This window comes from Brachypodium distachyon, chromosome 3, assembly GCF_000005505.3.
Source record: "Brachypodium distachyon strain Bd21 chromosome 3, Brachypodium_distachyon_v3.0, whole genome shotgun sequence".
Classification (NCBI taxonomy): Eukaryota; Viridiplantae; Streptophyta; class Magnoliopsida; order Poales; family Poaceae; genus Brachypodium; species Brachypodium distachyon.
This window is the reverse complement of record NC_016133.3, coordinates 12,729,947-12,746,494: the sequence shown is the minus strand read 5'-3', so window position 1 is coordinate 12,746,494 and position 16,548 is coordinate 12,729,947. Positions and strand designations below refer to the sequence as shown.

The 16,548-nt window shown below is 46.8% G+C and overlaps 1 protein-coding gene across 1 annotated transcript; it reads left to right on the top strand.

Moving 5' to 3' along the window:
• The first annotated feature begins 14,056 nt into the window (after positions 1–14,056).
• On the top strand, positions 14,057–16,201 carry LOC100824714 (protein LOL4). Its single transcript, XM_003573293.4, has 5 exons — positions 14,057–14,218; positions 14,543–14,705; positions 14,818–14,951; positions 15,627–15,689; positions 15,808–16,201. The coding sequence occupies exons 2-5, from the start codon at positions 14,549–14,551 to the stop codon at positions 15,847–15,849; spliced, it is 396 nt and encodes a 131-aa protein (XP_003573341.1). The 5' UTR covers positions 14,057–14,218; positions 14,543–14,548; the 3' UTR covers positions 15,850–16,201.
• Positions 16,202–16,548: the final 347 nt, after the last annotated feature.

Below are 16,548 nucleotides of genomic sequence, written 5' to 3'. Positions count from 1 at the left end.
AGCAGTGATTGGAATATATTGTCCACATTTGTCCGTCAGCTCGAGCTTTCTGAACCGGCTAGATACATACACTTCAGTATATGATATCAAAACAAGAGGTTTCGAGTTTGTTAAGAAAAAAATGTTACAAAAACATAAATGTGGACAAATCTAGAAAAACAATACCGGGGCAGTGAACCGAGCGTAACTCAAGTGATTTGGTTTCTTGTGGTGAAACCAGCCCACCCAGATTCAAGTCATAGACTTGACATGTATGCTCACATTTAACCGGCGCTATTCTCAATGGTAGGTGGTGTACCCGTCAACAGCGAGACACTCGTGGTAATTTCATCAATCTCTTAATATCTCCGTTGGCCGGCTAATTCTATCGAAGATGCTCATATGAGTATGTGTGCACATGTGCGTGTTTCTGAGCATTTGTGTCTGTAATGTTTTTCTAAACCTATACCGGGGCAAAACAAAGAACAACCAGGGGTCCCATTTGAACCACGACGGATGTCCTGTTCAATTTTGACTTTGCGTTTTTTTCCCCACCTTTGCCAAGATGCACCAGGCCCATGATTGATTGATTGATGGACGATGTGGATGCTGCTGGTCGTGCAGCATCCATCAGCATGGCCTTCTCTGCTGCATCTCCTTTTTCTTTCAGATCAAATGCAACGGCAGCCATCCACGTGTCCTTTGACATTGGGCGAAGCCGACGTGGCAAACGGCCCGGCCGGGAAAAGGGATAAAAAGGCTCACGTGGCCGCATATATACAATTCCCTTGCACCATGCCAGCACTACAGATGCATATATATTATCACCGATCTCCATCAAGAATCTCCAATCAGCATTCAGCGTGTGTCCGTCCCTTGCTTTTGCGTGCCAAAATGCTGCCATTATTTGTGCAAATCGACCGATCGTCTCTTTTCGCCTAGATTCCAGTAGATAATTAATTGAAATTACGATATTTTTTCTATAAAGTCATGGCCTAACATTGTTCAATTAATCTACATTATCCGTCTCAAAATTAATGATACTAGTTAGTTTCAACGCAGTTGAAGAATAGAGACACTACTAAATAAAACCCCATCCGTGATCCCCTTCAGTGGCGGTTAAAACAGACCAAAAAACACACCACCACTGGAGACCTCTCGAGGCATCCACGAGCGCCACCAGTGGCGGTGATATTGTCCCGAAACAAGTCACCGCCACTGGAAATGGCCATGGAAACCCTAATAACCATCAGTGGCGGCTGTAAAAAAAACCGCCACTGGTAGACCACCCGATACATGGTGGTACTACTCAGTCTCAGTGACCTTCCCTGAACCCCTTAAGCACCGTCCGATCATTCGTTTAGTACTCAACCGGAACGGGGAACGCACTGAGCACTGAGTAGTAACCACCGGTAAGTGGGGCGGCAGAATCCTTTTTATGCTGGTCGGAACTCATGTAAACTAGCGAGGTGGGACTAAGGGTGTGTTTGGTTACAGTGCTTTTCAGCTTTTGCTTTCAAAAAGCAAAAAAAGCTAACCAAAGGGCTCTTTTCCACAGCAAAAAGCAAAAAAGGAATTTGCTTTTCGTAGTACAATTCTCAAAGTAGATCCAGAGGTACTTTTGGTTGCTTTACTTTGCCAACTTCAGGTTAATTACCCACCTTGCCACCAATAAGTGAAAACGATTCGCGTGTTATTTCCATGCCCCGACCGAAACAGAAGGACTCCACGGGCCGTTCTTCTCTCGCATCGAGCAAGGCGAACCCTACCGGCGGCGGCACGCCCCGACACTCGTCCCTGCCCGCCTCCTTACCCGCTGGCGGCGCCCCGACGGCCGTCCCAGGCCGCCCTGCCCCGCCGCCCGACGCCCGCTTCCTCTCCGGCGCCCTGCCCCGACGCTCGTCCCCGCCCGCCTCCTTACCCACCGGCGGCGCGCCCGACGGCCTTCCTTGCCCGACCACCGTCCCAGGCCGCCCTGCCCCGACGCCCCACGCCTGCTTCCTCTCCTCAAGTATGCCTCCGACCGGCGCTTCCTCTCCAAATCCCCCTGCGCTTCCTCACCCCGTTCCCCTCCAACCTGCAGACACCGACGGCGGCCCGCCCCTACTCCCCACCGGCGCTTCCTCTCCTCAGGTATGCCTCCTCATCCCCTCCAAATCCTCACACCAATCCCCTCCAAATCCCCCTGTGCATCCTCCTCCAAATCCTCACGCCGATGTCTGCAGTACAATAATGTATGGATTGTTACAATAATGTACCGTTTATTACAATTATGGAATTGTGCTGGTATAGATTGTTGCATTGTCACTGAAGTAATGTTTGTTCCAAACTTTTTTATTGAAGTATGGGTGAGAAGGCAGTTTGGGATGAGGCAAATGTCAAACATTTTGTTGATATTTGCAAGGAGGAGGTACTTGCTGGAAATAGGCCTACTACCTATTTGAACAACAAAGGTTGGAAGAACCTTGAGGATAATTTGCTGCAAAAACGGGAAAGAAACTAACCAAGACACAATTTAAGAACAAATGGGAGAACATGAAACAGTCCTATGGTTTGAGGTCCACTAGCCATGTCTCATCAATTGAGTCATTAGCTATGTTCTTATGGATTGTTGGAGGCCCGCAATCATTTGCACAAGTTGAAAACCGTTTTACATGGTTGCTGTGGACAGTTCACACAAAGTTCAAGGAAGTATTGAGATGTCTGTGCAAGTTATCGAAACACAACATCAAGCCGAGAGATCCTACTTTCAGTGTCGAACATGATAAGGTCAGAGAAGAACGTTTTTGGCCTCATTTCAGGGGAGCTATTGGCGCTATTGATGGAACACATATCCCTGTTATTGTCCCAACCGATGAAACGGTGAACTACACATGTCGACATGGATATACATCTCAGAATGTGCTAGCGATGTGTGACTTCGACATGAGGTTTATCTTTGGGGTTGATGGTTGGCCCGGATCTGTACATGATACAAGGGTCCTCAATCATGCATTGGCAAATTTTCCTTGTTTTCCCGTCCCTCCCAAAGGTACAAACTTATTCTTGATGATATTCTTTTTCTTCATTTTTTAAAGCTAACTTGTTGTTTACTTGTAGACAAGTACTACCTTGTGGATTCTGGTTATCCTAACCGAACTGGATACCTTGCACCGATCAAGGGGAGTACATACCATCTACCGGAGTTCCGTCTTCCTCGTGGCCGTGTACTTCAAGGGAGGGATGAGATATTCAACTTCTTGCACTCATCCCTTCGCAATGTCATTGAGCGTTCATTTGCGGTTCTTAAGCAAAAGTGGCGTATATTAAAATCTATGCCAAGTTTCAAGCCTCGAGCACAAACGAGGATCATTCTAGCTTGCATTGCCTTGCACAATTTCATTCGTGATAGCAAGTTGCCCGATGTGGAATTCGATAGCTGTGATGCAGATGAAGAGTACATGCCTGAAGGGGCTGAGGTTGGAACGACACAAGGGGATGACGGTCCAGAGGGAGAGGACGGATATGTCGTTCCCGAGGGACCTGGCGTGGTTACGATGAACATCATTCGTGATAGGATCGCCAATGCTTTGTTTGCTGCGAGAGCGAGGTAGTTTAGCTATGTCCATGGCATACATTATCCGTGAACCATATATATTTTGTGTTATACTATAGAACGAAGGTCTTTATTTCTTATGTAAACAATATTATAATCAAAATTAATTTTTTCTTCGTCGTCACAATCAATGCAAAGATCATAAATTTACGATCAATTCGCATATAAACAGTCTTCACATAATTACAAAAGCAAAAGCAGTTGTCCTAACCAAACACGCTTCCTGCTTTTTCACAGCATGAAAAGCAAAGCAGCTTTTCCACAGCAGAAAAAGCAAAGCAGTTTTCTCGAAAAGCAAAGCAGAACCAAATGCACCCTAAAGAGGGGAAACTGGTGGGAGAGAAACAGTGGCGGGCCTCCTTTAACCCGCCACTGCTGAGTCCTCCAGTGGCGGTTTATTTTTCCGCCCGCCGCTGGAAGTCACCAGTGGTGGTTTATCCTTACACCCGCCGCTGGTGACCTTCTTATATATAAGTACTGTGCGAGCCCGAAGCTCTCGTGACATGTGTGCATGACTACCTGGCGAACGGGAACTCATCGTGCCAGTCATCACATGGGTACAAAGCGTGCACAAAGTGCGGGGACGAGACAGAAGGGTTGTTCCTGCCAGAATCAAAAAAGATTGTGTACATGGGACACCGTAAGTGGCTGGAGATGAAGGACCCGTGGAGGGATGATAAGAAAAACTTCAACGGGAGGGCAGAGAGCCGGCACAAACCGAGGGAATTGATTGGACACGAAGTATACGAAATTGTCAGGGACCTCGAAGTCGTGGCCGGGAAAGCACAGTCAGCTGCCGGTCCAGATGGCGGCCTTACGTACAAGAGGAGGTCCGTGTTCTGGGACCTGCCTTACTGGAGGTTCTTACAGAGCCGTCACACCATAGACGTCACGGATGTCGAGAAGAACATGTGCGACAGCCTGTTGGGCTTGATGATGCACCACGCGGACAAGTCAAAAGATGGACCAAAGACACGGAAGGACCTGCACTGGATGGGGATAAGGGAGAAGCTGTGGCCGATAGAGGAAGAGGCGCCCCAGGAAAACAAGGATGGTGAACGCACGATATATACGCGATGCAAACCTGCATGTTACAGTCTGAGCAAAGCCGAGCTGCATAGAATGTGCGAGTGTCTCCATGGCATCAAAGTTCCATCGAACTACTCATCCAGCATCAATAAACTCGTTGACATGAAGAGCCACAAGCTGGTTGGCATGAAGTCTCATGACTGCCACGTGATTCTCACGCAACTACTTCCGGTTGCAATAAGAGGCTACATGGAGCCATGGGTGAGAGAGACGGTCATGAAGCTCTGTGACTTTTTCGACACGATCAGCCAGAAGTCCATCACGGTGGACCGTTGCCTGCAACTGAGGGATGCAATGATACATATATTGTGCGAATGTGAGATGTTCTTTCTCCCAACGTTTGGTCGACAGCGAAGGCCAGACTGAAGCGTACTACGGCGTGGTCAAAGAGATCTGGGAGCTTGACTACACCTTCACCACCATGCCATGTTTCGCATCAGATGGACACGCGATGTCAGGCATGAAGATCATAGGTTCACAACAATGATTCTGCCAAAAGAGATTCCCCGTCATCAGGTGAACGTCAAAAGAATCTCGGCACTGCTTGAACCATGGCAGTTTGCTTTCAAATGCAAACAAGTCTTCTTCATAGAAGACCCGATAGTGAAAAACCGCGTAGTCGTGAGGAGAGGTAAAAGAAGCATTATTGGGGTCGACGGAGTAACTTCACAACAAGACTATGAAGGTTTCCCGATCCCACGACCAGGCAAGAAGAAGAGGTGGCAAGACAAACGATCCAGACAAGAAAGAAGTCAAAATTACCCACACAAGACAAGGCCTACGCCAGAATCAGCCACGATGAGATCCAAACGTATAAGAGGAAAGAGAAGACAACAAAGAAAAAGACAAGATTGTCCAATAGTTCACTATTTGTGTAATTTTGATCAATTATGCTCGTTGATGATTTTCAATGTAATTTGAATTCTAACGAGGTTCGAATTTTAACTTGTTCAAATTTGAAAACAAATGCCGTAAATTTGTTCGAAATATTTTTCTAGTGTGAATGCATATTTTATTTGCTTGTTTCGATTTCGGAAACAATTAAGAGATATGGATTTTTTTTTAAATCTTATTACATGTTATTTTCATTATAAAGGAGAAAAAAAAAGTTTTTAAACCCGCTCGGGTCAACTGAGCGTTTCGGGTTCGGGCCTAGCCAGGCGAACCCGGGAGCAGCCTACTACCTATTAGGCCAACGCAAACCCGGGCCCACGGGGCTGTAATCCGAGCCCACAAAGAACAGTACAGGTACCGGGCCCACAAGCCAGACGAGGAGCACAGGAGACAGGGAGTGGAATATTCGGAAGCTGATGGGAGAAGAGAGAAATGCCTTATATGCTGATCGAATCGCTTGTAAACTAGCGAGGTTGGACTAAACTCCCACCTCGCCTCGCGCGGCAGCCCGCAGAAAGCCACCATTCGCGGTGATTTCCCTGAAACCCGCCACTGGAAGGGGTACCGGGGGGGTGATTACAGGGAAACCCGCCACCGGAAGCGGGCACCAGTGACAGTGATTTTCCTGAAACCCGCCACTGGTGAGTGCTACAGGACTTAGGGATTTCCCAAATCTTGTCCAACTCACCGGTGGCGGTGATTTGTATGAAACCCGCCACTAGTAATGATTTCAGAATGCACTATTATAATCTTATTATATTCTCTACGTTCCCAAAATATATAGCAGTTGTACTTTTGGGTGTATAATAATATTGTTTGTTCCCAATACAAGTTTTAGACATTAATTCTTAGTATTTCATACAAATTTCTGTGATTATGTGTGGCTTTGTTGCTAATTTAATTCCATAAAATTCAATTTTCATCAAAATGAGCTGAAACTTGGCATGGGAACACCTCTCATTCTAATGAAGCCACATGGAAAAAATCAAGCTCGAAGTTGTTATAATGTTACAATTTGGATGTTGGCTTAGAAAGTATCACAGATATCTACCTAGATGATCCTAATATGGTATTCTTATGGGCTTCATTTGGAATTTTGACACCAACCTTCATATAAAGGCATATTGTTGTGTGAGAAGCCTCCATGCCAAATATCAGACCATTCTGAGCAATTTTGTAATTTATAACAATTTTTAACCACAGTAAATACTATAAAAGCATAAATATTTCATTTTCAGCAATGTATTTAACATTGAAATCTTTAGTGAGACAAGAAATAATTATTATACACTTGAAAGTGCAGGTGTTATAATTTTCAGAGAGACACAGAATATAACAAGAATATAATACTAGAACCAAAATATTAACCAGTGGCGGGTATATACAACATCACCGCCACTGGTGCGTGGAACAGGAATGTGGTGAACCCTCACTGTTGTTCCAATTACCAGTGATGGGGTTTTCATATACCCGCCACTGGTGGGTCACCAATGGCGGGTATCCGGAAATCCCCGCCACCGGTGGTCACCTGTACCAGTAACCCTAGGAGGGATCACTAGTGGCGGGTATCTACGAAATACCCGCCATTGGTGATGTTCCCTATATATATTACAGAGCGGGACTTGGGGAAAATTTTCGTATCCAAAGCGCACGTCTTCTCGACTAGCAGCGCTTCCTCAAGCTCCCTGAGGGCGAAGCGCTGCCCAAATCTCGCGCCGCTGCCGCCGCCCTTCTCCCTCGCCTCCCCTCCCCTCCCTCGCGCCTCCCTCGCCGCCACCCTTCTCCTCGCCTCCCAAACCCTAACCCTAGCCGCCGCCATGTCTTCGCAGGACCCGAGCGGGGGGTCGCAACGGACGACGAGGAGCGGGAAGCCCCTCGCCCCGAAGGCCCCGCCTTGCCGCCGCCCGGCCGCATCGCCAGGGGCGCGGCCGGGCCTCCTCGGCGCCGCCGCCTCCACCGGCCGCCCCAACTCCGGCGACGGTATGGCCTCTCTCTCCCTTGATGTTAAATAAATTAGGTTGAATTAGACCTAAATTAGTTGAATTAGGGTCACATTAGGTTCAACTAGGGTTAAATTAGGTTGAATTAGGGTCCAATTAGATTGCTGCCTAGTGTTAGGGTTTATCATTTTTGAATTTTGAAGTTAATTAGGCATTTTAATGTTTAGTTCTAGCTATTTAGGGTTTAAATCTTGCTGTTTATGTTTAGTTCTAGTTACTTTGGATTTTTAATGTTTAGTTCTAACTATTTAGGATTTAAATCTGGCTGTTTATGTTTAGTTCTAGTTACTTAGCCTTTTTAATGTTTAGTTCTAGCTATTTAGGGTTTAAATCTTGCTGTTTATGTTCGTTTTTTTATTGCATTTTTAATTGCTAACCACATTTGCCATGTGGTTGCTATTTATGTTCGTTATTGCTGCTCTTGGTGCAAAGATTGATACATGCATGTGATCCCGACCATCGTCTCGGTTGATATGAGGAATGTGGGCCCGGCCATCGTGTCGGGTTGTTGAGAAGGGTCCGGCCATTGTGCCGAGGGGGTATATGTGGGTGGGAATTTTTTTTATGCAGGTATAAAATTCGGGTAGACTCATTTGTTGTTTTACAGCAATAGTCATGCCGAAATTTTCTTGTTTTACAGCATAGGTCATGCCGAATTTTTTCGTTTTTTTAAATTACTTTTATAAGTGTTGGATAGGAACCTCAGGCTCGCGTTGAAGAGGTGCCTGAGCAGCCATCGGTTGTGGAGGGAGAAGTCGAAGAAGAAGCGGGGGCATCTTCCTCGGGTTCGGAAATTGCCATGAGCGATGACTTCGAGCATGGCGAAGAAGGAGCCGAGGAGTAGCTGTTCCTTGAAGGAGCCGAGGAGAAGCTGCTCCTTGAAGGAGCAGCTAACGTGCGACGTCTCAGGCTACGGCGACTACTCAGTCGAAGTACAAGCGGGGGGCGAACAAGGTGCCGTCGGAGTCGTGGGTCGTCACCAAGCTCAATAAAGAAAGCTACCCGGAGGAACCGTTGGAGGCTGCAGAAAGATTCTCGAACACATGCAACGTCATCGTACGGGTACGCGCTCGGATCTATCAAAGATGGAGCGCCATCCCGGAAGCTGTGAAGCAGGACTGTTACGAGGCAGCATGGAAGCGGTTCGTGCCTGCCAATGATGAGATTAGGAGACGGTTGGAGTGACGGATGCACCAAGTCATGAGGAAGGGCCAGAGCACGTAGCAATATAACTGCAGGAAGCTCATCGGCAAAGACTGGAAGATAGTGGTTAAAAAGCACTGGAAGGGGTTCTCGGAGGAGGACTGGGAGATGTTCAAGGTGTGGGTCAAGTCAGATGAATTCAAGGCCAGCCAAAAATGGTACAAGGAGCTTCGTGAGAAAAGGCCATTCGACCACCGCCTCGGCAGTCGTGGACGCCTCGGGAAGGAGAAGGTGTGGGCGAAGGAGGACCAAGCCGGTATACAGCCGAGGGTCCCAACTTTGCTTCGCAGTGAGCGCTCCAGCAAATGCCTGCGGTCGTCCATGACCGCAAATCAGTGGGCGGGCCTGGAGCCTATGTCAGAGAAGCAAGAGGCTGCACTCGTCCTGACATTTCTTTTATTGGTTGGGCTTCTTATACTCACATATAAGATTAACACTGAGCATGTTGTTTTTTGTATACAAGGTGCAATGGCAGAGTGGGAGTCGGACGGCTTCCACTCGTCTATCAACCAACAGTGGGATGATGCCATCAGCTACGCTCTGCAACCAAATGAGCATGGGGGCCATATGTGAGGTGTCGGTTCCGGGCCCTTTCGCAGGCAGATGGCGAAAGAGCAAGGTTCCAAGAAACGCAGAAGGGCGTCCAGCAAAGAACAGAGCTCAGAGGAATTAGATGAGAAGATCCGGGTGTTTGCGAGGGAGGAGCTCAGGAAGCTCATGCGGCATGCAAGGGACCAGCGTGACGTCGTCAACTTCATTGATCACGGTGTTTTCCCGCCGGCGCCCATCCAACCAACCCCACCCACACCGGATCCGTCCCCGCTGGGGAATAGGAGCACCTCATGCTTCGGCACCGAGTGCCAGCTTGACCCGCTTGGGCCACCCGACGAGAACCTCACGGTAAGCGTCTTCCCGTGCTACGAAAAATAGTGAAATACCACTATCATGCTCCAATCTATTAATGATGTTGCCATGTTTGTCATGCGTAGAAGAGCGTCAAATGCTGGCTACACATGCCGACGGTGGGGAATCCTCTGGGGGCGCACGGGTTGCTGATGCCGCGTACGGCCGTGGTGCACCACGTGACCCTGCGAGATGACATGGTCAGGGTGCAGGTGGACTCCGTGCTCAAGGGCTTCGAGGACGAACCGGTCCCTTATCCTCCGCACGAAGAGGCGACGACCCTAAAGGATTGTGTCAACTCCTACCTCATCTGGCCTAAGAGGTTGGTGGTCCTCACTACGGAGCCTTCTCCGTCTCCATCTCCGTCGCCCCGTCTCGGTCCGTCTCCACCCGCCCGGCACCTGACGTCTCCGTCGCTGCTTGGCGCCTCACCCAGTCCTTTGGACTATGAGTCCGCAGAACGAGACTTCTCACATGCGGTGGAGTGCAGCGATGACAATGCAGGCCAAAATCCTCCGTCGCTGCCCAAACCCGAAGCCCCGAAGCCATCCGCACCAAGACCCGTCCCTCGGAGAGCCGCAGCACAATCGGCCCCGTTGGAGCCCCATCCAAGTGCCCCATTTGGGATGCAGGTCCCCCATAAACCGGAAAATTCTGATTTCCTGAGACGCAGGAAAAACAAGAGGGGGACAGGCGGCAAGGCAAGCAAGGGCTCCTCCAAGGAGGGGAAAGAGTCATCTTCTACGGGAAGACAACAAAAGACCGCGCCGCAGATAGAAGGGATTTGGGAAGAGCGACTAGACATTCTGAAGATGTCCACCCACCCCCGTGTTGGAGATAGATTGCCTGATGGGTCTTATTTCGTGGACAGGCGATTCTCTTGTTCCACCCCGGACAACCGATGGTGTCCCGGGATGACCTGTATCGCCTGTCACGGGAGATGCAGGAGCTCCATGAAAAATACATGAATGTGGCATCATTAGGCGCAGACCTAACAAATTTGGAAATTAGGGTTCGAATGTCAAAGCATTATGGCTTCTTCGACTCCAATACGGGAGAAATCCAGAGGGAAAACGACGTTACCTTCGGCATTGACTTCCTCGACTTGTTTCACCTTTTCAACCGCAAGTGCCTCGACAACACCATATTAATACTGTGGTGTGTACACTACACGAGGGAGGCCTATAGGATGAAGCAATATGGGATGGCCATCGCCGACCCCCTTCTCTTCAACGCCACTTTGCTTGGTCCAGAACCATTGTTGGCCGAAAGTAGAAGGTTGGCCATTGAATACCTCACTCAATTCATGTTGAAGCACAAAGACCGCCGTTTTGTATTGATATTGTACCATCTACAGTAAATTGTTTTCAATTCGCGTGAATACATACATCTTTTTCCGTCGGAAGACTTGCTTGTTATATTATTTGGCTAATACAATGTGTGTCTTTTTGTGAAACAGCGACCATTGGGTGACAATCGCCATCTGCCTCAATCTTGGAGGGGTCACATATTTTGATCCACTATGACGCAAGGAGAATGAACCACAACGCGACTTTGAGCCGATCAAATATGTCATCGACACAGCCTACCGTGACGCGGTGAAATGGTACGGGATGCCTAGCTTTAGCCGCAATCGTGACACTCCCCTCAGGCACACTTTTAAGTTCCCCTGCGAGCAACAACCTGAAGAATCCGTCTACTGTGGTTACTAGTGCGCGCGCACTATCCAGCAGTTCATCAACGATTTCCGGTCGAAGGGAAAGAAGACCTTCAAAGAAGTGAGGAATTGGTTTCTAGCCAACGCCGAGTTAGGGCATAACTCAGAAATTCTCGTGTACGAGATCCAGAAGGACATCAGCGAAATTCTCAACAAGGAGGTCCTCAAATCGAGCGGGGATTATTACAGCGGCGGGATTGTCGCCAAAAGTGGTTAAATTGTGTGGAACACTTCTATTTGTGGCTAATTCTTTCAAACACTTTGTATACATGCATGTGACTTGAATGTTTAACTCGTGTGAAACTTTGTAATATATTTGCTACTATTCTGTTTCTGTGCTGCTGTATTCCTGCTATGTGCTGTATTACTGCTATTTCTGTGCTACAGGAATATTTATTTTTATAAATAATTCATTTTTTTTGAGGAAAAAACAGTACCAGTGGCGGTTATACACCACCGCCACTGGAACCTTTTCCAATGGCAGTGGCCAAAGACCGCCACTGGAAATGTTCAGGGGCGGGTAGTTTGCCCGCCACTGATGTACTCCACGCACTTTTCGGGTGGTGCTGGAGGAATTTACAGTGACGGTTTGTAAGTCTTTGGTGGCGGGTATTTTACCCGCCACCGGTGCGAAAACCTCCAGTGACGCAGAGTTGGTGGCGGGTGTGATCACCATCACCAACCCCATTTCTTGACCGTCACTGGAGGGGTTTTCTGAAGTAGTGAGAGCCAACAACTACTTAAAGCTTAGAAATGTGAGACTTATGACTAGTGCCATTAATTTTGAGATGAATTGTTCATGAATCGGCTCTCTGCATATTTTAAAAACAAAGGCATTTTAAATGTCTTTTCAAACTATTTTAAAGAGGTGATTTTGAGATGTGAATTGTTCATGAACCAAAAAACAAATGCCTCCGTTTTAAATGTCTTTTCAAACTATTTGCTAGCATATCCTACTCAAAAAAAAATATTTAGGACAGACGCCTCTTTCTCTGGCCAAGATTGAAGTGACTGACTTCAATAAAGGGACCTATGAAAGCTAGAGATTCTCTCATCCGTTTGGATCTTTTCAAGTCCAAAATTATGAAACGCTTCGGGGTTTTTTTTGCAACTAAGCGCTTGTTTTTGGATAGCTGGCTCAGGGCAGATCCCTTATTACGTTTCGGAACTTTTTTTACGAAATGGATGCAGTGATCCATTTATTGTCATACAGGGTCACGCGTGGAGCGGCCTGGGAAAATGTTAGAAATACGGAACAACACTAGCAACAGGAGGGGTGGGTGAAAACACATTAACACTAAAAACTACTCCCTCTGTTTCCAAATTCTTGTCATTGTTTAGTACAAATTTGAACTAAAACAACGACAAGAATTTAGGAATGGAGAAAGTACATGCGAGATAGATCAAGAAACATCATCTGGTCCAGAATTAAGATCGCCAAGCCCTGCACCAGCCTGGTTCCAAGCAGCAGCTTCTTCCTTCATAATAGATACATGGCATCTAATTTGGTTCTCAGCTTATTTTGAAAATTTGATAGTTTCTTTCTTTTCCGGTTTTCCACAGGACGATCAGGGTGATTGAGGCAATAGTTTTGCTACTCCCTCGTCCGGAAATAAGTGACTTGTAGTATTTTGTTTCTCAGCTTCTCTTGGACTTTTTAATTTGGTCAGTAATAAGTAGCCATGGTTTCGTAGATGCATGTCGGGGTCAATCCCTTTGAATGTGGAATTTAGGAGGACCTTAATTGATCAGAGTTGGCTGACTGGCATAAGATCGTCCTGTCGATACATTTTTACATGAAACCAATGTTCGTGATGTTTCCATGGAATTTAGGAGGACCTTAATTGATTAGAGTTGGCTTTAGTTCTGGGATGTCCCGACTCAACCCATGGAAATGCCCTTAGTCTGCACATTTCCCCTCTCTTAAGTTTTTTCTGGATCGGCCCCTGCTGCAGACAGCCAAAGAAGCAAAGCACAAACCTGGTGGAAACTGGTGCCTAACAAAAATTGGAGTGTCGTACGCAAGAATTTGTGTCCCTATTTTGGTGAGCGTGTAGCAGAGGCTCCTTACATATCGGCGAGGGCCATCCTACTTCAAAGTCATGGCTAGGGTCTCCACAAGGATCAGGCCGTGGAGTGCTTGACCCCTGGTGTCGCTACTAAAAAAAAACTAAACTGAAGACTGAACAGGAGCAGCAGCAGTTGCTGGTTTTGGCGTGTCCAATGTAGCGGAACTCAAACCTCCAACTCGACCCAAAACCGGACTTAACTAACTAAGCAAAAACTCAGTCGCCACAACAAAGAATCGAATCAAACTGATGACTAAGTAATGCAAAAGAAATCCGGCCGGGAACGAATGAATTATTGGCGCGTCGCGTAGGATTGAGAAAGGGGCGAGATTCGATCGAGAAACGAACCAAAGCAATCTCTTTTTTCTCTTCCTCCCTCTCGAAGGATGGAATTGAGACTTGAGAGAGCCTGAGGCTGGGCTAGCTAGCAATTCGGCCATATCCGAAAGGCATCCATCCATTCATTGCCGACCCGGCCGGCCCGGGGGTTTCTCCGGATTCCAAGAGAATTTATTCCCAGGGAATCCCTTCAATTCATGCAACCATCCCAGTAGCTGATGGAGCCCAAAAATCCAGGCCCCGGAGAACGTCCCTTGCCACCGTGGATCACCTCCCCAGCTCATCCCCTTCTATATATATCTTCCTCTCCTTCATCTCCTTCGCTACACACCACCTTCTTAGCTAATTCCCTCCCTCATCACTCATACTGCTAGCTAGCTTAATTAGCTTGCCTTTGGTGATCAGATCAGCAAGTCGTTCTTTGCTTTTGGTACGTAGTATTGCTCATCTCTTGGGGTTCTTCAATGGATGGATAGCCATTTGATCCCTTTCGGGGTTCAGCTAGCTACCAGGAAAAGACTTGCATTGCAATCTAGCTGCATGCATGCTTGGGGTTTCCTTTTTGGATGTTGAAAAGATTTTTTCTTTCTTGTTCCTTTGCCTTGTTTTGCATCATCATGGTTAATTATTGCCGAGATGTTTGTACAACAGTATTACTATGAATGATCCTAGCAGTAATTTGCATTCTGATGTGTGAGCACTACTGCAACTGATCAATAACTGATGAATATATGTGTCATCGATTCATCTGCAGGTGTATATGCCTAGGTGCACCTCCTCCATCAACGACCAACCGGACAACACGGCGGCCATGTCGGAGATGATCTGCAGCGGCTGCCTCACGCTCCTCTACTACACCCGGGGTGCCGCCAACATACGCTGCTCCCGGTGCAGGGTGGTCAACTCCACTAGATCAGGTCAGCACTTGCAAATTGCATTGACCACCGCCTCCTGCCTGTGTATCGATCGATGCACGCAACTAATCACCCTTGTTACATTCAACTAACATCCATGTGTTCCGATTTGCAGCGAGCCAGATCGCCCACCTGACATGTGGCCGGTGCCGGACGACGCTCATGTACCCACCGGGGGCCGTCACCGTGCGATGCGCCACTTGCCAGCACGACAACTGCGTCAGAGGCCAAGGCTCCTCTGCTCCTCCTGTAAGCTCACCTCCCTTCAATCCTCTCACGAAATCTTACCATATATTAATTCTCTGTTCCAACATAGATGATTTTCCGAAAAAGCGTTCGATCAAAACTTCTCTAACTTAGTTTGACTATTGTATATCAAAAGGTTATCGATAATGGTAAAGAATTTTCTTGCCAACATATTGGTATCAAAAGCAACGGTCGAAGTTGTTGATCGTGTCTAAAAAACTTCATGTTAATTTTATAGTACAATGGCACGGTCTTCATTGCGCATATATATCTATATATAGGACAAAAAGATCCAGATATTTTTGTGGTCCATCCAACGCATGTATACAAGGGACCATTGAGCTAGTGATCACCCTCTGATGTTGCATCAAGAATTTCTTTGAAAAGATCGCCACTTTGTATGGTAGGTTCAGGTTGCTCCATGGCCTCCATACAGAATCTGTTCTGTTCTGAAATGGGCAAGCTACCTGAGAAGATGGATGATTATGTAGCTTAGCTACCATTCAAACTAAGTCTCTAGACCATTATTAATTTGTGTGCTATCAGCTTGAAATTACTTGCTGCTGCTTCATTAGTTGGAATCTTATTGCCTGATGTCAAATGTTCGACGATGGAGATGATGATGGTGCTGTCTCCGGCTTTATTCGCTAACTGAAACTTTGTTCTTGCTACTTGCAGGATGCCCGGCCTCAGACAGTGCTGGTGGAGAACCCCAGGACAATGAATGACAAGGGAAAGCTGGTAAATAGTTAGACCTATCTCTAGCTAATATTTTCTCCTTTTCACCACAGATTATTATTATTAAGCAAATATCTGTGTGATTTACTGTTTCTGTCTGTGTGATGATATGATCATCCAGGTGAGCAATGTGGCTGTTGGTGTCACCTCATGGAAAAGATGACCAAGAAGAGATTCTTGGTATTACCCCCAAGGGTCTGGTTAAGGATGCATGCCTGCCCTGGGTCAATCTGTATCATTGTCAATTTGTCAGCGTCGTCGTCGTCTTCCCCAGACCAATGTTAAAATCAAGTGTGTTTTGAAGCTTGATATAAACAAGAGAAACAGTAGGAAAAGTGGTCAGGAGAGAAGAAACTGAAAAAAAAAAGGATCTCTGGAAAATGTGCCATATGTTTGTGTTTTCTTTTTCTGAAATGTAAATATGCTGGCTATGTTCTACCTAGCTAGCCTATGATGTGCTCTGAACAAAAAGGGAATGCAAAAAGCATTATACCCAGGAAGTTTTATTCTCTTCCTATCCTTTTCCCCTTTTTTCTGTTATCCTTTTTGGAAATTCCTTTTTCTGTTTGGGTTACTGATCATCTGGACGTGCTGAGTCAGCTTTGCACTTGGGCTCTCTGATTCTTGATGAGTAATTCTGTAGTTGCAAAACCTGGAACTACTGTGCAGCAAAAAGATGTTGACATATCCATAAGGGAATAATGGATATTGCTTGCTTCCTTTTGACTGTTCACATAAGAAAAGATGTGCTTGCCTTTGCAGCAAATTAATCAGGTTTTGCAAGTATAAATCCTGCTCTCATTTTTGGAAGAGCAGTATAAACCCTACTGATCAGGCCAGGGGTTGGTCGAAGTCTAAGGTC

Coding starts and splice junctions, on each gene's coding strand:
- LOC100824714 (XM_003573293.4), top strand. CDS start 14,549: ATGCCTAGGTGCACCTCCTCCATCAACGACCAACCGGACAACACGGCG. Junction 14,706..14,817: donor GGTCAACTCCACTAGATCAG/GTCAGCACTTGC, acceptor TCCGATTTGCAG/CGAGCCAGATCGCCCACCTG. Junction 14,952..15,626: donor AAGGCTCCTCTGCTCCTCCT/GTAAGCTCACCT, acceptor TGCTACTTGCAG/GATGCCCGGCCTCAGACAGT.